Raw genomic sequence first — 22,506 nt, 5'->3', positions numbered from 1 at the left:
GCGTTAGCCCCAGTCAAACGGATGCAATGTTTGTCTGATCCACATTGCCAGGGGACTTCCGGTGATTTGCAGTCATTTCTCGCCTGCTATGGTTCGACGCACTGGCACGCCGCCCACTTCGCACGCCACGCACTCCTTGCAGCGGAAGCGGAAAGCATGGCATTTTGTTGCTCTAAAAGAATATTTTACGGGTTGTAGACATGAACACTCCAAGAGGATGCTGCGGGAACAATCAGCACGTTTCCACACGCACTGACAACGTGTTGCTACACTCAAGGCTCGATTCAATTGGTTTTCAGTGCCGAATAAAACAGTTTATCAAATCTGAATGATAATACCGATGACTGATGAATCGACTAAATATGTACCAAAAAGCAGTTATTCATCGTGTTTACATTTACTTGATAGACGTATGATGTACAACAGTGCTCGTTGCCAGTTTTAGTCGGAATATAGTGAAGGAAATTATGGTGTGCCCATGTCACCCTAACGCTCTTTTTTACGATGATTCAAAACGCATGTGCTACCGCCTTAAGCACTCGTGCATGTTCTCAGCACTCAAACAATCTTTATTAATAATTGTGGTTAGCAATTTCTGGCTGGCTCCATACACAACTGCGTCCAGCAGACGCTGCCTCCAGCCTACACAATTGTCCTCCTTGGTATTACGCCGGTTGTTTCTTCAATCGTATGTCTGCTTTTGCACAACTTAAGTTTTCGGAACACCTCGTATATCAACGTGCCGAACCAAAGCGACCAACACGCCCCCCAACTAGCGCCATTTTTCACTTTGAAGCACCAGTGTATTTCGCCAACCGACAGGTGCTCATGACAATCACTCCCAGGGAATAAACAAGGGACTACCCAAAACTATATTGCATTGGATGTCTTGACCCAATGTTTCCAAGTGACGTGTTGATTAATCCGGCATCGCCCTTTGAGAAAGTCATTGTGTCTGTATTTTAATAATCTATTATTTTGTGTACACCTGATAATAATATTAGCGTATCTCTAGCATTATGAGGCACCCATTAAAATGCGCGTAATGAGATTCCAAGAAACCATGCACATGGTGCTTCAGTTTGGCGCCTCATAAATCATTCCCATGTCAAATAAAAAAAAAACTCTCTATGGGTCGTAGTGTATCCACCCAATCGTTTGTTCTCCCACTAAGAGAGCTAGCTCTAAAACATTCATTTAAAAAAAAATGTGTGTTTCAGTTCAGGTGCAACTGGAATTGATAAACAGAGGTAGGAGCAATATAAACACATCCTTTCGAGCTCATTTCAACAATAATTTTATAATATCAACTAAGACAACTAGCTCACCACGACTTTCAGATAGTCATGTCTTCCCTAATATAAGGTCGAGGCCTTTTCCATAAATGAATGACGCACACTTTTATTGCTACAGATAGTTGCCACGCAATCAGGGAGTATCCATGACTCCGCACATAGACTTCAGTCTTGCGAAGGCAAGCAAAGAGAAATGAACAGTCAAAATGGGAAGTATAGCATTATATTATATTCAAAAAAAGAGCGAACAGGGTCAATCACTGCACTTTGGAGGGAAACAGACAGCACTCTGAACGCTGTGAAATGGATGCCCGCGTGCACTGGCCCGAGCACAACACAACAATGGGAAAGTGTATGACCAGTAGATTTCACGTGAACACCCCATTCAAAACAGTCTGCCGTCGTGAAGGTTAAAGCACTTGCACACACCACAGATGCGTGTAGTTTTCTCAAAAACAAATTGTTGCGACAGTGGTCGTACACTTGACCCTGATTCATGCTCGAAGAAAATAGTCGTACAAAATGAGCCACGGCATTCTTCTTCGCAAAGATCGCAGCATTGACAATTATTATCAGTTCAACTAATTAAACTGCAGTGCCCGATAATTTCATCGTGTAGTCACGAAACGTAAGAACTATCCTTAGATTTCCCGATTTCTATAGATACTGACTTATCTGATATCAGTCTGTCAGCAGTTTTGTGCCGAAGGGAAAAAATTGACGTTTTTGGCTTTGGAAGTCTATGCATATGGTCAAGATCTGAGAACATCGACACTTTCGCATATGATAGCCATATAATTTTTTGGGGGTTTACTGCATTGCATAAAAGACAAGAAACTTTTTTGGAGCGCTCGCTTTAATTTGTATTGTTTATAAAGAGTGCGTAACGGTTAGGAATACTTCTTGACTAGTAACTGCTTGACTTGAGATTATTGCACGTTCGTCAGTATGTTGTTGAGCGTTTCCTAAAAAGCACCGAAACGACCCAACAATACTACTGTTTCTTTAACACACGTGACTACTGAAAGCAACCATTTCAACAAAAGAAGAAGATAAATAACCAACTAAATTAATTATGGTCATGAATAAGTAAAATGATAACAGCTGTAAGGTTATCAGTCTGAAAATCTCCGAATGAGGCTTGACTACACCTTTGCTCCCAAGGGCAAGTTCAAAGCTCGAGAACAAGCTAGCATAGCGATAAACGCTAGACACCCCACTATCCGATCGTAATCGTAGGTCATTTATCAGTGACGTTTCTTTGGTGTGTTGATTTTTTCGAGGTCACTGGTGGTAATGCCACAGCCAAATTCGCATTCAATCGCTTGGCGTTGCCGTGACCTGTTAGCGTAGTTACAACAGACTACATCCTCTGTGTGACTGCATGGCTTCGCATCGACACACACAAGCACGCACGCACGCACGCACACACATACACACAAGCACAAACGCACATGCACACACACACACACACACACACACACACACACACACACACCACACGCGAACATACACACACATACGCACGCACGCATAGCCGGCAGTCGCTTATCAAGGACGCACCAGGAACAACTTGCGGGAAATGAGAGAATCTGGTCTACAAACGAAAAAACTTCACTTGTCATAACGAACAATATGTACAAGACATTTCTCGCAAGGCACCCATTTCTTTTTTTTTTAATCGCTTCGTTACAGGGTGCCGAAAGCGGGCAGCGTAGCGTAAGGAAGCCGCAACTACATAGCTCCCAAGAACGTGCCTAAAACGTGGGCGGTTCACGGAGGGGAAGTAGCTTTCGTCAAAGTTATCTTTATCCGCCCATCTATCGGCCGTGCCCAGACGTATAGTACACACGTGCTGAGTGACAAGGGAGACGCCCGCGTTATTCTCTCGACCCGCTAAACATAATGCCCTGGAAACTTCAGCGCTGCGATCGCAAAAAAATTTGAATAAATAAACAACCTTAGCCCCTGTTTTGACGAGTAAAGGACTTTCTACTAGGGTGCAGAAAAAGAGGGAAAAAGATCCTATCCCACTCTGTTTTACACTGTTTTCACAGAGCAATCATTCTCTCATTGAGCCCGATTTGGTTTTGGTTGTACTTTAACTCGCGAAACTATGTAAATGGACGAGCTGCTCTTTGCGAGTAACACAAGGAAAGAAAAAATAAGAGACGCCTTGTTTTTTGGGAGACAATGTACGCCCCACGCAAAGCCAGACGAGAGTCTCTGGTACGGCTTTCCGAGTGCAACTCAGTGATGGTTTGTCCAGTAAAGCACACATCTCTGAAGCGTCGTTGGTGTCCAACATGGTATCGAGGTGGTTCACGGAAAGTGGCTGCCGACGCACAGAAAGTCCGAAGCAGGAGCGTCGTGGTTGCCAGAACCGATGGTCTGACTTGCTGAGAACAGGCTGCACATAGTATTCGCCACACAACACGCGACGGGTCCAACAGTTCTTTAACAGCAGACAGGTGTCATCAATGTGGGTCAGAGACGTGAGGAGGGATTCATCACAAATTGGGGCCACTCGTGAAGCGATGCGTCAAGGGAGGCATTTAGTGTTCCCGGACCGTGAGAGACAATGTGGTTCGGCGAAGGGCAGCAATAGTGCTTCCATATTTACAGTTACGCTGACCTATTCTTAAGTACTTGTCACTCGTTAGACAGCCAAGGTTGAAAACTATCCTTCAAAGCAACGGCAATGCAACATAAATGCCATCAGCGCACCAGGACAGGAAAGTCAACGGTGATGGAAAGGCTAAAACAATCTGTTTCAAAGCGTCTCGTTACGCCTGAAGATTGCAGAATTAAAAGGCACGAAAAACGAAGAAATGAAAAGCTGGTATTCGTTGAGGTTTGCGTGATTAAAAAAAACGTAATGCAATTTACATCCAAGTACCGCTCTACTTTACATTCTGAAACAACACTAGAACCCTAGACGCATGTAAAGAACAGGTAACCTCCAATAAAAATAAAAAATGCGTAAGTTAATGTCTTATATGATTTTGCCAGCATGAACACCGACACCCAAGTGGAAAGCACAGAAAAGGCCATTACGAACGGTTGCAATAAGCATGCGCGAAACAGAGCAGCAGTAAGCTTCGCATATTTCTCATAAAACGAGCCACTACTTGCATTCTTTATGCATTAAACTGTCGTACCGCTAACGAATAACCGCAGCACGATCCTCGAATCACACGTTCTCGCGTCGTCCCACAATGAAGCGTGCGCGTGTACATCCGATGGCCCTGCGCCAAATCACGCGCAGAACGAGACCGACGGCGGTTAAACATGGCTCCAGCACAGCACGTTTCGTTTTCAACTGTTCAGGTCACCGACGGCACTTCTCTTAGCATAGCCGTGCGAGTCCCCTTCACCATTGGAGGAAAGATCTACCTCTTGGTCTTGCGTTTCTTGGTCGCGCCGTTGCCGACAAAAGGGCGCGCAGCGCAGATCATGGTCGGCGCTGGGGGTCGCCATAGCTACCGGCCGTCATACGGAGAGTCCCCGCTGCCGTAACCGCTCGAACGGTCGTCCCTGGTGGGCTCGTCCACGGAGTGAGACTGTTGCTGAGTAGGCTGAGGCTGCTGTTGCTGCTGCTGCTGATGCTGCGATGGAGGCTGAGGCTGAGACATGACCGCCTGCTGCGGCGTCTGATGCTGCTGTTGCTGCTGCTGTTGCTGACCCGGACGCTTTACCGGGAGCGGGTTGTTGGCCTGCTGGTGGCTGAGCGCCGCCGCTAAGCCTCCGGGACCCCCGGCAGCGCCTCCGGGACCGGTGGTGTAGAAAGGCGGTGGCACGCCAGCCATCAGGGCCCGCTCCTCGTAATCGTACTCGCAGAGAATGCGGTTGTCGTGCAAGTAGAAGCGATCGCCAACGCAAAACCTGCGATTAAGATCAACGGTGAAGTTTGTGAAGTGAATCGTAATTACGCATCAGATCCTGCCCAACTAGATTTCGCAACGCCTTACTGTTTTTAATTTTAACATACTATATCGGAAAAATGGTGACGCACTTAAGAGTCACCTCCGTCTGCTCTGTGTCACTCAGAACGACGTTAAACGAAATACCATAGCAATTGATAAATCCAATAAAAACAGGAACGTTCTGTAGAACAAATATGCAGAATCACCCTTGTTCAATCTATAGTCTGCACACATATACCCTGCTGAGAGAAAGTAATCAAGTTTTACATAAAATGAATTCTGGATTGTGGAGCATTGCATGTCAAGAATTCAACATGGTTTTAAGGCCGCCATTGTGGGGGACACCAGCTTTATTTTGAGCACCTTGGTTTCCTTAACATGCAAATTAATTTAATTATACAGGCGTTCTTCCCTTTCATCCCCATAGAATTTCGACACCATGGGACGGATTCTAACGGGCATCCTGCAACTTCGGAACACGACGTTTTTTTTTTCAATTTTTTGTAAAGCTATCCCGATGGGTTACACGAAACGGGTAATTCAAACGCGGAAAAATAAAGGTACTTATGAAACTCTCGGAAGAAATGCAACGTAAGATATTTTTACATACCGTATTTTCCCGCAAATAGCGGCCGCACCAACAAAGAACAATAAAAATGTACCTAAACAATGCGAGTTATATGCATATTTCTTTTTTTAAACTTCATTCTAGGTGTACGTGCGGCTTACAAGAGAGAAAATACGATGTATTGAGAAAATACGATGTATGTATCCGTCATTTATAAAATTAACCATAATATCTAAGGTTTAACGTCACAATACCACCATATGATTATGAGAGACGCCGTAGAGGAGGGTTCAAAAAATTTAGGCCCCTCGGGGTTCTTTAATGTGCACCTAAATCTCAGAACACGGGCCTCAGGCATTTTCGCCTGCATTAAAAATGCAGCCGCCGCGGTAGGGATTCAATCCCACGACCAGCGCGTCATCAGTCGATACCATAACCACTAGACCACCACGGTGGGTGATCTGCCCATTCTTCCTTTTCTCCCCTTTACCATGGCTGAGGGTAACAAAGCAGACTCGCGTCTGGTCCTCCTTTGCATAGTTCATTAAACAGGCCTCACCTGTGGCTGCACTGCTGGCAGGCGAAGCACTCGAGGTGGTACACGTTTCCCCTCGCCCGCATGACCATCTCGAATGCTGGGATAGCTTTGCTGCATGCAGAGCAGAGTCCGGTGGTGCCGAATAACCTGCAATTTGAAAAAAAAAACGAAAAAAAAAAACAGATTGTGGTGCTGCCAACAGGATCATCTTTTGGTTTCTAATGCATCAAACAACACGTAGTTCACGGCAGTTGAAATTATATAACAAGGGCAGAACAATCGTGGGAACGAGGCACAAAACGTGGAATCATAACGGCATTGGTGAAGCCAAACAAAAAAGAGCCGAGAAAATTATACGCCCCCTCTCTTTTCTTTTCTAAGAAATGTTTTACTCGTTTTGTATGTACCTAATCCCACGCGCACACACCCATGGAGATTTGTAATTTACCCTCTACAGACTCCAGCCCGCCCCTCTCCACCCGCCCCACTGCTTAAGCAGAGAATTCCCCCAAGGCTTGCAACACATTGTAGGAATTTTGTTAAGTAAGTGTTTTTACTACTCCCCTCCATAGAGTAATTCTACTATGCCAGTATTTTCCAACAGTGCCTGCGTAGAATACGTAACTAGAAAAGCCTCAGAGTTGGTAGTGGTGCCTGTACGTAAGTAAAATGGATATATGTATGAAGTGCGCTCATCTTCAAAACTTAATAAAAATATTTTTGTACAGCCTTTTGTATCGCTCTATAAGTTTAGAAACTATATGCATATCTACCATTAGAATGGGTTAACTTCAACTTCCGCAAAGGCACCCTTACGTACAATCACTAACGGTGATGTCAGTGGATTCAGGTTTGATGATAATGTGTGACAATCTAAGGACAATCATCGTTATCAGAACCGTCGTCCAGAAAAGAACACAGGTGCACTCTGATATAATCGTTGCGTCGCTAGCAGAAGCCATGTTTTTACAACAAACATTATCAAAATGGTGGTCATCGTTGAACACAGCCCCAGAGGAACATTCTGTAGCGCATTTATTGATGCCGTATTCACTGTTCACGCTCTTGAAACAAAGTACGAATAAGCAAGCATGTTTCAACCAATTAGGCTTTTATCCTCTGCCATCATTATCAGCGCAAAAGTAGTACCAAACCACGTGTAATGTAGGAAAGACACGACAACCGCAACGCTATCATAGCCACGAGTATAGCAAGCTATTTCTGTATCACTTCACAAACTTGAAGTTTAGTTCTATACAAATGCTGTCATTCAATGTCATAACAATATGTGGCGATTCTCAGGCTGCCAACTCGAGTCTCGTACGCTAATCGATTTAGTGGAGCTTCGGGTGGAGTCTACCCCGCTTCTCGTGAGAAGACCCCCCAAGGATTCGAGGTCGAAATAACGAAAAAAAAAATGCTCATCGTCATCCCCTCTAATCTTCAGTCTTCGTATAAAAGAAACGCCGTGTGCGCCGCTTCCGCCTAATGAAGTAAACGGGCGACGTCAGCTGCGACAGCGGTGAGGGGAGTCCAAACGTCTCACGTCAGCATCACAAGCAGCAGAATCAGCAGCACGCGGCATGAGCACGCGTGACGGGCGTGGCGGCGGGGGCCCTTTTTCGGAGGCGCTGCCGCTAATGGCCGGGTGTTGTCCCCGACGCACGCACTGCCCCTTTTAATCGCCCATTCCACGCATGCGATCTGCCTCCCTTCGCACTTTTCTACCGCACGGGGTCTCACTAAGAGTGCGGCGGACTTCGTCCCGCCGACGACGCCTCCGAGGCCCGCATGAAAGAGCCGCAAATTGCGGGTCGTGTATACTTCCTATCCTGCACCCCCACTCCCCCTCCCCTTCCCACTACATTGCCTTAAAGACCTCTGCGGGCGCACGCTTAGTGTGTGACGTGCCTGTATGCATTTGGCTCGCCCTTCTCTTTCCTTTTACCGCACACCGCGCGTCATTCCGGAGAAAGCGAAGGTGGCGGGACATAACATCCCCGCAGCGCTCTCGGTTAAAGTCGTCCGCGTACATTTAGCTGCCCCGTTCCTACTTTTCTATTAGTATTTTTTTTTTGTCGTGCGTGGTATTGCGACGCTTCCGTGATATTCTCAATGCGCGCCCGGAGCTGCGCCCGTGGCCACAAATGGAGGATATAGAGAAAGCCCTGTGCGCGGACCACCTCTTCAGCGCAGATCGCGCGGTGGTGTCCTAAGTGGCTCGAGACACGCCGCAGCGCCATTTGAGGGGCGTTGTCCACCGCGACCGCTGCATGGTTGCCGTGTTCGAGGGGGCGCATGTACTGCCCGATGGCCGCGAGCGAAGAGTCTTGGCGCGCTATTAATTGACCTCTTCTATTAAATATGCCCGCCGACCGCAATGGCACGCTGTTCAATGGAAGTCCCTGGTCGGTCGTGACTGTGGCTCATCGGCTGAAAAGAGGGCCGCACTTGACGCTGTTGCCTTTCATTTTCATTCTTGCGTTTTCGCTTCGTTTTTTCAGCACGTTTTTTTTTTTACCCGCCAATTTCTGGCAGTATCCGAGACGTAACAAGTCTGCCGAGAAACAAGGGTCGCTTCCGCACTCGGTGGCTCCTCCTGGCGATGCTTAAGAATAAAATGACGCGACCACCCCCATCGCCGCTACATAGACTCTTGTGCTTTCTTCACGTGCACTTGCACAACCTTCTGTGCTATCTTTATTCTTGCATATTCTTTTTTTTCTCCCTCCCTCTCTTTCGATTCGATTATTCTTTTTTTCTTTAGTTAACCATCTCCTTCACTATTTGGACGCAGATTTGAAATATTCGCGAAAGTTCAATTGCTGCAAACTGAGCATATGCGTAACACGTACATAACCAAGGGAAAGTTTAGAAACGAGAAGTCAATTGGCACAGTTCAGTGGGGACCCACATGGCAAAATTTATTTAATGCTGCAGGTTACCTAAACGATTATCTCATGTACCGACATCTTGGCATAGCCTACATGTATGCAGTATGTCGACTCAAACTCGGTCAGATCGGCTAACTGCTTCCCTATAACGACGAGCAGCTGTCTCTACAACAATGCAAAAAAAAACTACTAAATTCACGTGGAATCATTTACATCAGAAACTCGTTACTCAATACCGTGGAGAAAGTTATATTACACTGGTAAACACCGCAGAGGTTTCTGCGGTATTACAGCAGGACTTTTCATTAGCGTTCCAGATACACCCATCTCTTCTATTCGCCTTAGCGGCCACTGGGGGCCACGTAGAGCGTATACGACAGGACTTATTAGACAATGTGTGATCAATGAGCCGTATATGTGAGCAGGAACTCACCCGAAATCCCCAGGTGACTTCGCCTCGTTTCAGAAGAGAATATTTCCGCGAGGCACTTGGATAATGATAAACGGAAACACGTTAAGACTACAGCCTTAGAAGCGTCGAGAATCATACCACAAAGAGAGGGGAAGGGTCTTAAAGAAACGAACAAGGCGCCATAGCGACACTATAGCCCGTTTCTCGGTGATCCACCATCAAGGAAACTCGCGGGAAACGACTAAATAGTCTGCCGCATCTGTCAAGGCGCTAAAAGCGCCGGGGATTATCCTTCCGCACGCGAGAATAAAAAGACAACAACGACTAACGCCAACCAAAGCTGCTTTTTAAAACGCACTTTCCGCCCATCCTTTCCTCGTAGCCCGTCACACCGGCACGGCGTCCGTCTCTGTTGCTGCTTTTCTGAGGAACGAGCCTCGGAAACTTATGCAAATGCACTACACTTTGCGAGGGCGTCTCGCGCGTTCGCGCTTCAACGAAAATAAAATACATATTTTTGCGGCGGTTCTCTTTTAAATTGCCGCGCAGATTTCATTCGTGTTGCCCGCTTTCCAGGTATCGCCCCGTGGCGCGTTACTTGAGCTAATAAATGCAAACTCTTCCGGAAAACGTACCACCTTTCCACGAAAGAAGTCCACCCCGACTGAGGTTCGGCTTGGACTGCGGAACGCCGCGAAATTGCGAAGCACAGCAACGCATGTCACTAGCTCTGTCACTCGGCCCGTGGAAATTTGCATGCGTATTTTCGACACCACTAATTACTATGCCTAAGGGCAGGTTTTCAAAATAAAAAAACAAAAAAGAGAGAAATAGAGAAGTGTACTGCGGAAATACAGGGAGTTAACCGGAAGAGAAATATCTGGTTGGCTATTCTGTTCTTCAGAAGCGGTAAGACGAGACAGAAAAGAAAAGAAGGGAGGAATGAGAGAGGGGAAAAAGAGCAATATATTGAGGCAAGGTCGAAACTGTGGGAAGAGAAGCGATGGCGTTATTCGTTTTAATCTCTCGTTATTGTAACCAGAGCCGGTAGTGCCCCTTCACGGTGGTTTTCATTATTGTGCGCAAAGAGTGACCTTTTAGTATAACGTTGCTTTTAATATGTACTGTTCCTTTTAATATATAATGTTCACCTGGCTAACAGCCTATAAAATGGTATTGGGGACGGCGAGTTAGGTTCATACGAAAGATGCAGTGATTAAAGGTTATACACGCTGATTAAAGGTGTGCGTTACGAAGTGCTTAGGCTATATAGATACACTAACCCAGAAATGATCGAGAACGTTTGTATATTTATTGTTTCCTTTCGTCTCTCCTCCAGCGTTTCTCGCTACGCCATCGAGCTTGCAACCACGACGCTTCACGAACTTTCTATTCAACTGTTCCTTCTTTTTTTAAGATCCGTACACTAAACTAAGCTAATTAGGCTTTGTTTTTATATACACCACAATCATCCCATGGTTTTGCCCCCCCCCCCCCCCAATCAAAACGACCAATGCACGACAAACAGGAAACAAAAGAACCTCCCAGGCTGCTGTTTCACCCTGTACATCTTTCCCCGGGTATGAAAAATCTTCGCGATTTACATCTTGCAGTATAGGCTGTTACTTCAGCCGCAGATTTTCCTCCAAAGGCCACAACAGGAACTCAATCGGACCAGCCGACACGCCATATTGCGATTCCGAGTGCTCGTTCCGCTGCCAGTCAGGAATAAAGAACAAAAAGAAAGAAGGCCTCGGTGTGTGCAACGATGAGATTTCCTTATTGATCGTAAAATCACAACCATAGTGGTAGCCGACGTGAAAACCTAAGAGAAATCGCAGATATTTCTTTCCTTTCGTAGTCAGTCTCGAGCAAATGGCACGCAGTGGAGCTTCACAATTCGCGCAGCATAAGAGATGCGGTCTTGAATGCGGTGACAGTCCTCATTGTATGAATACATAAAGACAACAAAGACACTCCTTGCGGTTTCCAAGACACGGTATCGGTCGTCTTATCCCTCACCATTGTTTTCTTTATTTTATTTTTACCGGTCACGTCTCTTCATGCTCGCCGCGTACGCGCATTCCTCACAAAAGCCAAATGCCGTCAAGCGACGTCAAAGGGTGTAATGACGAAAGGGCCGTGACCAACCAACAGCGTCGAGCGATCTATGCGGCATTCATTCGAGACAGTGGCTTGCCCTTTCAGATGCAGAACACGAAGAGCGCGTTCAGGATTGAGCGACCCGATGCGCCGTAGGCACTCGGCAGCGCACCACTGCTTGTGTGTGCTACGGTGGAGGAGCCGCGCAGGCGCCCATCGGGAGAGCCTCCCCCCCCCCCCTTTTTTTTGGAATAAGGGAAACGATGCGTTCTAGCTAACAGACACGCTGCTAGGGCCAGCTGCGGCAGGCGTGTGCACCACCCACAATGGCAGCGCATAATAATAATAATAATAATAATAATAATAATAATAATGATAATAATATAATAATAATAATAATAATAATAATAATAATAATAATAATATCTGTTGGGTTTTAACGGCATACACCAACGATAAAATGACGAGGAACGACATATCGGAGGGCTCTGGAAGTTTGGACTGCCTGTTGATTTTCAACCGTGGCCCCCGAGATCAGCCAGCGGCGCTTTGTGGGCGCACCGTCGGCAAATCTCCGAGGCTCTGCTTTAACGCGCACCAAAGTACAAGTGCCTTAAGCACTTCGACTCTATCGAAAATGCGGTCACCGTGACTGGTATTCGACCCCGCGACCATCGGGTCAGCAGTCGAGCACCATAGTGGTGTGTGCAAATAATTTGTATGCATTGACAGAACCACAAGGACACAGAGGAAATAAGGAGAGAGCAGGCGAACTCGTGCCACCTGATGGGCACAATCGCTGCGTACTTTTTCAGGTAGGGGGAAGAGATAGATGAGAAGAAGAGAACAGGAGAGAAGGGGGAAGGAAGTATACGAAAGTAACGAAAAACGTGAAGAAGGCTTGGACAAAAATGAGCAAGAAAGAAAAGCAAAAGTATGTAACCGTTTGGCCAGATCCGTCTGATTTCCCAAACGTCTGCAGAACTCGATGGGACTGATCCGAATAGGAGTCACGCGAAGATTACGCGGAAAGAATGATCGCCAAACACGACAAACGGTGTACGCTCACGCCTGATATAGTCAGCAGCGCATGACGTAAGAAACAAAGCACTTCTACCATGAAGACTGCGCCTGCGTACTCCAGATGGCTCTATGTGGAATAGGCCGTAGCATTTCATGGTACATGAACCATCCAAGAGTCAAATCTTTTTTTTTCTTTCTTTATGCAATGACTACACCTGTGGAATCGGACAACGATCACTGCTATTTTTCACTGAATGCAACGTGGCACAGGACTTCGCGACTTCCAGTTTTTTTTTTCGTTCCTCGAAAGAACTTAGAAAAACGGGACTCGTGGCAGCAATTTTCTGGATGCAGGTACCCCGTTTCTATAGGTGCATGGTCCACTGGGTTACGGTAGTTTCCAGCGTGCATGAACTGAATGGCCCATGTATTTCCGTAGGCGATCAGCTCAAAAGCATAAAGAGGGATGTTAAACCGCGTTATCATTTGAATTGTCCTCTTCAGTGCGCAGCGGCATTTGCATTGAACTGACGAAGCGTGCCTTCATAAAAAATATACGTAAAGTATAACGGCGTACGAAACAGGGGCCGTTTGCGTAGCAACACATATTGTGTCCCTGGAAGTGAGCACTAGAGTGGTGCCCGCCGTTGATAGTCACTTTAACAGCGTTAAGTTCATCACTGACGCTGCGTACTGAGTAAAGCGCGCATATTAGACGCTGTTCTTATGAAACGCAAATAGGAAATCCGCGTGGATCGCGCTACATATGTCATGGGAAGAAGGTTCAAGTTCCGTTGCCGTCGAGTTGCCATCGAGTAACGCGTTCTTCTCACTCCGCGGCCAAATAAGACTGTTCCTGATGAAAATGTCGCTCTTTTTTTTTTCTCCATTATCACTGCCCATCATTGCGCCAGAAGTAATCATTAGGCTCTAGAAGAAAGTTGCACACGTGGTGAAAAGAAAGAAAGAAAGAAAGGAAGAAAGAAAGAAGGAAAGAAGGAAAGAAAGAAAGAGAGAAAGAAGAAAGAGAGAAAGAAAGAAAGTTATGGATCAACCTAGAAGCAGCAGGTACTGCCACAGACGTACAGAAAGCTTATTAATAACCACACCATACCAAACAAAACGGGATCTCGCGATTTGCGTGTATATACTGGCCACCACCATGTATAGTCGCAAAGAAACTGCGTTTCTATGTGAAGCGCTTGGCTCATTATTTCTCGTGGTGTCCGACAGCTGCGTAAAAACTCTCGCGCTGGGGCTCCCGTGTCTTCTTCCTCTCGACTCGCGTGTTTCGCTCATTACTGGCACCTTTCTTTTTTTTTCTTTTCCGCCTACTCTTTCTCTTCCTCCTCATCGCTCACTCGGCGATGCGCTCTTGAAAAAGCCGACGCTGGGCCGCCGTCGTCGCGCGGCGCTAAAATTACGCTAGTGGGAGCCGCCGCCGCGCGCGTTAAGGGCACGAGCGCCTAATGAGCAGCGCCGCGGGAGTGACTTCTAATTGCTACCTCCAGGTGGCGTCAGTATACCTTCCCTTCTGCTATACTTTCTCTCCGCACCTACAGCCCCCGCCGTGCGCGTCCTCTCGTACTCTCTCGCCTCTATACGCGCCATCTTATTACTATTCTTTATTCGCGCTCGTTGTTGCAACTGAAGACTCATCATCTCTGTGAAGCGCTTCGCAACACTCCTCGTTTTCTGGTATATTTAACGTTTTGTTCGTTTACGGAGGTGCGGAGGGACAACGGGGCTCTTATACCTCACCGTCTAATTAGGCAACGAGCCAAGATTATTCCCCTTCGGCCCATTTCTTTATTTTTTGCTTGCGGAAAAAAGTAGTTAAGGGCGACAACGTGCTGCAAGCTCATGGAAACTACAAAGAAGGAAAAAAGCGTAATATCATGTCTATAAGCATGAAATATGTCTATCTTGCATCAAAATAGGTATGTGACGCAGTATAGGTTTCCTCAGCTTGGCAAAAAAAAAAAGGTGTGCACGTAAGAATTTCGCATGACTGTTGCACACAAAATGGTGCACCATCCCACCTACGTACACAGTTGCGTTACACTGCGTTGCAATTTTTTGTTGCTGTTAACGTGAAACCATTCGGCCCGAATTCCTGTTACAAAATTTACGCTCACTTCAGCGTACGACGCGAAAAACCTCTTCTTGGACAATATAGTAAATTTTCATGTTTTAACGAGTGATCGTAAAAGATTGCTGGCAGAAAAATAAATTAAATAAACAATTATGGTCCATCTGCTCGAAAGGAACCATGTTGGGATGCGAAGCAGCAGTGGTGCGCAAGGCGTTGACCCAGTTGAAACGGGTGTGGACGTGGGTGCTGGAACAATGGTTTGAAGCAAAACCCGGTGTAGCGTTTACTCGAGTAAACGTTTATTTGAACACAAATACATGGGAGGCGGGTGGGGTTTCATGTAAGGTTTATCGCAAATAAACGAGCAGAAAGAGTAGACACACTTTGTCGCGCGTCCGCCGTGGCAGTACGGACGCAGCCTGCTAGCCATTTACAATGGCAGGCCACGTGTACCGCTGCTGCCGACGCGAACTAAATCTGTCTAGTGTTTCCACTCGACGTTTGGTTGAGCGTTGCGGGCGGTGAAATGGGTGAAGTGAGAGAAAAGTGTGTTGCGAGAGGGCGGAGAAGCCTGCAGCTGCTACGGGTGACGTTAACGCGCAGCTGTTACATGACCAACTTGGCATCGCTCCAACACCTGTGGCGAGGTGGTTCGTACGGACGCACGGAGCAGTGTTACACAGGCTAGTCAAAAAACTGCTTTGCCTCTAAAATTATCCGGAACGACACTCATTCTTGATTTAAATGTCTGGTAGACATAGCCACTGTTGAGCGTTCGTGTTCACTGGTGTAATCCTTGGGTTAACTAAGCGTTTCGTCTCACAGCCGAAGTTGGTCGCAGAGGCCACTTAAAAATAAGCGCGTGGTTGCGACATACTCCGCGAGAAGCCGCAACCATCCTACAACTTCTCTCAAGAAAACCACCAGTTGTTTCAATGAACGCATTCAAGTAAATTTTGTTAATTCTCCTGAAGTTAATTGGCAATATCTTAAATAGACATGCGTTGTGGTATCGTACGTATGAAATAGAACTCTCTGAACCAGAAATATCAACTTAGCCCTAGTTTTATATTTAGGAGACTGAATTTTCAGAAAACCGAAAGAAAAAGTCTGACAGGAAGTACTTTGTAGAGATAATTATGTCTTCCCGGTGCTTACGCCAAGTCACTTACCTTACAGGCACACTAATATCTTGACCCTCCATGAAAGCCCGTAATTTCCCATTTTAGTCGAGATACACCCCCCCCCCCCTCCTTTTGACATATCTAAATAAAGTAAATGATCTATTTACAAATAAGCAACAACACCTTCTCGGCTTCAGAACGCTCAACAAACGGGAAGCGCGACCTGAAATGACGCGGTTTCACCAACGTAATAAAAATGAAACGTGAGGCAATCGGAAGACCCAAAGAACGCGCAGATATATTGCTTTCGCTACGGTGGGCAACGGCGGCCCTTATTACGCTTCGCGCCGGATCGCAGCCACCTGTCTCGTTATCGCGGTCACGAAGACGATCGTCATTGGTGTTTATGGGACCCGCTGGCTTTGCTCGCTGTTTAATTAACCGCACAGCGCAACATCCTTTATTGCGTTCTTATCCACACGCAAGCTAGCAAAACCATCCTTTCTTCGTGACTTGCGTTCGGAAGGCCTCCTGGCAGTGGAGAACAAAATTAATAGCATGGCGCGTTTGTTACCATGGCATCTCTATTCAGTAAAGTTGCGCGTCAGTTGTGTCGTCATTGTGCGGGCTATGCCTTCGTGTGCAGAACAAAAGCTTTTTAGCATTGTGCGTAACGAGCGGCCCATTGCAGGCGGCGAACTCAATCACAAAAGTGCTGCATCTGCCGAAGCGGTGCTCACACCTAACCTTCGTGAAGCAGTGATGCTTCGTCATCACCATGTCCGTCTATGCAAATTCTAGATTCTAGCATTGCTAATGACGAGTGAAGAGCTCAATTCATAAATTTTAAGTTCAATTCATAAATTTTAAGCAGAAATAACCTGCTCACGGCTGGTTATTTTTTCATCCACTTTTCTTTCTTCTTATTCACATTCCATTGGTTTACATTCCATAACTTCACCTGTACATTACTTGGCATTACTGTCTGTTAGATCTCATTATATATATAGCATCGAACGCGTTATTCGAAGGTCGTAGGTTCGATTTCTGCTCACGGCTGGTTATTTTTTCACCCACTTTACTTTCTTCTTATTTACATTCTATTTGTTCTAATAACTTCTCCTATACATTCTTTGGCATTATTGTCTGTTAGATCTCATTATATTGTGTCAAAACACGGGAAAACGAGCCCTTAGGTATACACTTCTTTCCCTTGTAAACTTAGAACTTGCTAGTGAGCTCCCTTAACCCGAAGCTGCGCTGTTGGTCAAGCGTTGCCCCACTATAGTGCTAGCTGCTCGCATTTCTTTTATGTTTTTTTATTAGATTCCTTGTGTCGCATAAAATGCGTCACTTTCACCTTCGTCGGTCCTTGGAAGAGCGTCAGATAACGTGTCATTCGAAGCGACGCAGAGCGTATCCTGCAACACAATTCATACCACTTTGGCTTTGCTAATTTGACGCAACGTATTGCAGTGACATTAAATCGGTGTGTACAATGTTTATTCACAATGTATTAATACCGATGCGTGTCTATTTTTCCTGATCATACTTTGTTCACGGAACTGGGCTTAGTCTGATTAGCACCTACTTTTAGGGATACCTGTTGCTATCTGTCTATGTTTTCTACTGCTCCAGGAGGCTATATAGAGACAGAATATCCCTTTACTACCCCATTACTTCTTTCTCTGGTTTATCGTTCAGCGGTCTGATTCACTCTTCATTCGTGTTTTAACCTTATAATGAGGTACGTGTAACGAAATAACGATTTACCCTAAATGTCCACAGTCATCCCCTATCGTAGCCGATTTACCCTAAATGTCCACAGTCATCCCCTATCGTAGCATGTTAATCAAACAAAGACATCACAGAAACAACTGCGCGACGTTGCCCAACAGTGGTGGTTTAGTGGCTAAGGTAGGTCGCGGGTTCGATTCCCGGCTGCGGCAGCTGCATTTCCTATGGAGGCGGAAATGTTGTAGGCCCGTGTGCTCAGATTTGGGTGCACGTTAAAGAACCCCAGGTGGTCGAAATTTCGGGAGCCCTCCACTACGGCGTCTCTCATAATCATATGGTGGTTTTGGGACGTTAAACCCCACAAATCAATCAATTAGTGGCTAAGGTACGCGGCTGCTAACCCACAGGTTGCGGGATCTAATCACGGCTGAGGTGGCTGCCTTTTCAACGGAGTCTAAAATGCTGTAGGCCCAGGTGCTCAGATTTGGGTGCACGTTAAACATCCCCAGGTGGTCGAAATTTCCGTAGCCCTCTGCTGCTGCATTTCTCGTAATATGTTGGTTTTGGGACAATAAACTCCACATATCAATCAAACAACGGCACGACGTGAAAAGATGTCCAGTGACGGCAACCAGACAACAAGCAGAGTGGAAAACTACACGCCTGAACGACTGCGGCATCTGGTTCACACGGCGAATGCGCCATCAAAGGAAAGGAATGCGAAGCCGACTGCACCTCACGCAACGTATGATCTCAGTGCTCGCCTTTCTGTTCGTTAGAGCGGGTGTCGGGTGCCCGCGCCGACCGAACGATTCCCGCCATCCGTGCCACATCACGAGGCTTCTAGCGTCGTCCGTTGCCGTCTGCTGAGCGTGACACGCATCGCGTTGCAGTCGGCGACTGCATCGCGTGATAGGCGACGGCCAGGAGCGACCAGTGGCAGGTTTCGTTTCGCGGTAAGACGAAACGATCACAGCTAGGTTGCTAGACATTGTTCCGAATCAGTCACGCGCTGTGTTCATGTATACTGACTCCAGGTATGACAAAAAGAGAGAATTTAAACATGGGTTACCGCAAAAAACCTTTTCATATCACCTTGCGTTGACGTACCTTGCTTAGAAAGCAAATGATTTCTATTCTCAGCAAGACCAGAAATTTGTGGCTGCCAACGCTGTCAATTTTATCCTGACTCTTCGCAAAGAGACTGACTCATATTAACTACATCAACTCACTAAAATAACAGTAACTGCTAGTACTACACCTAATACTTGTAGTAGTAGTCGTAGTAGTAGTAGCAGTAGTAGTAGGTGTTGCTGTTGTGATTTTGCTGTAGCAGTAGTGTAGCAGTACTCCACTACTGTTACAACGGCAACGTACTACTATTACTACTAGCACTCCCACTACTTCTACTAGTAGTAGTAGTAGTAGTAGTAGTAGTAGTAGTAGTAGTAGTAGTAGAAATAGTAGTAGCAACAGTACTGTGGTGCTACTATACTGCAAGGTAGTCACATACGATGCTGCTACTAGTCTTTCTGCAAAGTTACCATCAGTACCTGTACAGTAATACTGTACTTTTATGCTCACAGTGCCACAGCTGTGATAAACACCGCAGTGGGTTTTGTCGTTCGCCTTTCTGCTTACCACGATCACCAATCGAATGCGGAAGCTTGAATTGCAAAAGTGGTCCGCTTTTTTTGTTGTTGTATCTCATCGCCTTATTCACAGCTGTGTACTTGATCTTCTTTATAACATCAGCTTCTTCCTGCACACCCAGTGCGAGCGGAGAGGTGAATGTACGCTAGTGAACTTGCTACGTGCAGTTGAAAAGCATCGGAGTGCGTAGGCAGGCCTTGGCAAATGCAAGAAGTCGTACTTTTCAAATATTAAATACCCACACGTCTCCAAAGATCAGTTCACTGCACCTGTTCGCGCGACTAAATTCGCATGAAGACAATATAATTGCTGGGAAGCATTTTTTTTCTTGAGAAAGAAATCAAGGCAATCAAAGTGTGTAAAATACTGATCTTTGAGAGGAATACTAAAATGTGAATCAGTAGATCGTATGAATCACTCGTGCTCCAATTATTCTCGGGGCTGCACTGAAACGAGAATCCTTGAATTCGCCAAATGTCAGACTATTGTTAATTATTTCTGACGTTTTACTCGTATCCGGTACGGCAAGAACTGGCGACAACTTCTTTGATTGTATCCATATAAACGGTGGATATTGCCCAACACTCATCTAAATATTGGCGCAGTACCAAATTTTCGTGCACTTTAGCATAGCCGCACCAAACGCTTGCACGGCGTCTTCCCTCTTCAACTGGACTCGTATTCACAAAATCATCTTAGGCCAAAAAAAATATTCGTAAGAGAATACTTCAGCTAATCACGGTGAGGCCCTTGACATTATCAAAGCCGGACGACCAATGAGAAACCGCAGCAACGAACGAGGCGTTCTGCGAATTAGGTCCGATGTTGTTGCTAAGGGAACGTTCAACTAGAGCACACGTGACGGTCTGCCGTCAAGATCCACCGCAACAGCCGAACGGGTCCTCCCGACCTTTTCCTTAACTCGCTTCTTGCCACGGCGCGAAGCAACGTGCGCGTCTAAGTCGAGCGCCCCGCAAGCACCATTTCCATCAGGCACCGGCCCACACAGACGAGCAAGCAAGCGCTCACTTTCACGACGGCCTGTTGAGACAGGTGCGATCGGTTTATTGTTTGCCGTACTCTGAGCGCGCGTTTCGAGGCCTGCTGAAGCCTCGCGAGGAAGAACCACGGCCGGAGCTGGCTTGTTCGTTTTCTTCTTCAGCGGGAGGCGTGTTCGCACGTGCGTCGTTGACCTCCTGCTGCCGCATCTCTTTCGCGCCAGCTTTGCGCCGTGGGTCATCGCTACGAGCTAGAGAGAGAGACAAGGCTTCTTTCGCGGCCTGGCCGCTGTTTCTCGTTCTGTCCAACAGCGGCCGTTTTCTTCACACACGCGCGCGAATGCGCCGCACCCGCGACGCAGCTGAGCTTCCCGCTGCTCTTCCGGCTTTTCTTCCGAGGCTGGCAGTGGAAACGCTTGATGGAATCCAGCTGTGGACTTCTACAGGATGCAGTGCCTATATGCCAAACGTGTTGAGAGCAGTCTCTTTTCTTCGTTGGTAGTCGTCCCTTCGCTTTAATTCCATCTGGTGGTAGATGCCGTACCCGTACTTTTTAACGAGTCAGAAAGCCGCCGTGATGGCGTAGTAGCTAATGGACGTTTCATAATCAAGAGTTCGACGAAAGTTTGTGTGGTCAAGTATCACGATGAGGATGTAGATGCAGTCCCTGACCATTGATTGATTTTGTGGGGTTTAACGTCCCAAAACCACTATTTGATTATGAGAGACGCCGTAGTGGAGGGCTCCGGAAATTTTGACCACCTGGGGTTCTTTAACGTGCACCCAAATCTGAGCACACGGGCCTACAACATTTCCGCCTCCATCGGAAATGCAGCCGCCACAGCCGGGATTTGATCCCGCGACCTGCGGGTCAGCAGCCGAGTACCTTAACCACTAGACCACCGTGGCGGGGCGCAATCCCTGACCAAGTCCAGGTGAAAAATACAGAGATGTTTCAGGACCCATACGGTTACTAGGACCCATAGGGGTCTCGAAACGTCTCTGTATTTTTTCATGTGGACTTGGTTAGGGATCGCCTTTAGGGTTTCGAAAGGTCTCTGTATTTTTTCATCTTGACTTGGCCAGAAACCTCATCTACATCCTCACAATAGACGTATCGTTGCTAAGCGTCAGGACGTGGCTTTCATTACCTCCCTCAGCAGATGCATTTCGATAGAAGCGATATGCAAGAGCACCCGTGTGCTCAGAGTTAGATACATCAACCCCTGGGTCGCGAGAATGGTGTTTTCGAGAACTACATGCCCTAATGAAACTTAGTAAATAACTCTTTGGGTGTATGTGTGCGAGTGACGGCGTTATTAGTTTCTATATGTGATATCGCGTATACAACAGGAACACCCAAAAGCTGAAGTATATAGCATGCCAGGTGACGAATCAGGCTAACATCTCCGGGGTAATCATCAAAAAATTATTGTCTATCTATCCACCAATCCGGAGTTCCACTCATTATTCACACTATATACGGCGTGCGCACATAATCGCACCGTGTTTTTGGCATGTCTGGAATCTCGGGATATGGCTATTTTTTTACGAATCAGCCCAAGACTATTGAGCCCTTTTCTTGACGCCGTGAATTTATTCGTTGCGTGGAACGAATGAAAACCGGTCGGGAGAATGAGCAGTGGTCTTTCGCTGTTGTCATTCACAAAGCTATGCTTATCGCTAGCGAAACGTGGTGAGGAGCGTCACTCTTCCTGAAGTCTTGAAGTTCGCAGGGCCTCGTACAGCCAGCTGGAGCCCAAATTTTTGCGAATCTCGCGGCATAATTTGCTCTCCGCGACATAAATAAAACGACCACGCGTCACCTTGCGAGATTGCATCCGGTAACGTAATTCGAATCGTAGAGCCAGAAACGTCAGAATCTGACCGAAGAGAAACATCTAGCTAAACGAACGATGCAGCAAGAAAGACGAATCGAACAACAAAGGGGAATTCTATAATTGTCCATCACAAAGCGACCACGATAAAATAATTACTCGGCGAGTAGTAAGTTTCGCCCTTTCTTGCTTACGATTTACCATCAAAAAGTAAGGAAAGGTGCGTTGCGTGTATCTGCAGCGTGATATGCGTTTACGAAATGAGGCAACAAGGAACTCTCCTCCACGCAACGGCGCCCGGC

The 22,506-nt window shown here is 46.6% G+C and overlaps 1 protein-coding gene across 3 annotated transcripts in view; it reads right to left on the bottom strand.

The window, feature by feature from the left end:
• Window positions 1-1,502: 1,502 nt before the first annotated feature.
• Window positions 1,503-22,506, bottom strand: part of LOC119170328 (LIM domain transcription factor LMO4.2) — a 108,107-nt gene continuing 87,103 nt past the window's right edge. For all 3 annotated transcript variants that reach the window (XM_075876892.1, XM_037421468.2, XM_037421467.2), the window contains 2 exons: window positions 6,349-6,474; window positions 1,503-5,180 (listed from right to left, as the gene is read on the bottom strand). In XM_075876892.1, coding sequence (XP_075733007.1) covers window positions 4,778-5,180; window positions 6,349-6,474 — 529 coding nt within the window. In that variant the 3' untranslated portion in view covers window positions 1,503-4,777. The remainder of the gene's footprint in view (window positions 5,181-6,348; window positions 6,475-22,506) is intronic.

Source organism: Rhipicephalus microplus, chromosome 2, assembly GCF_043290135.1.
Source record: "Rhipicephalus microplus isolate Deutch F79 chromosome 2, USDA_Rmic, whole genome shotgun sequence".
In the NCBI taxonomy this organism is placed as follows: Eukaryota; Metazoa; Arthropoda; class Arachnida; order Ixodida; family Ixodidae; genus Rhipicephalus; species Rhipicephalus microplus.
The sequence above is the reverse complement of the archived record's forward strand: the minus strand, read 5'-3'. Positions and strand labels throughout refer to the sequence as shown.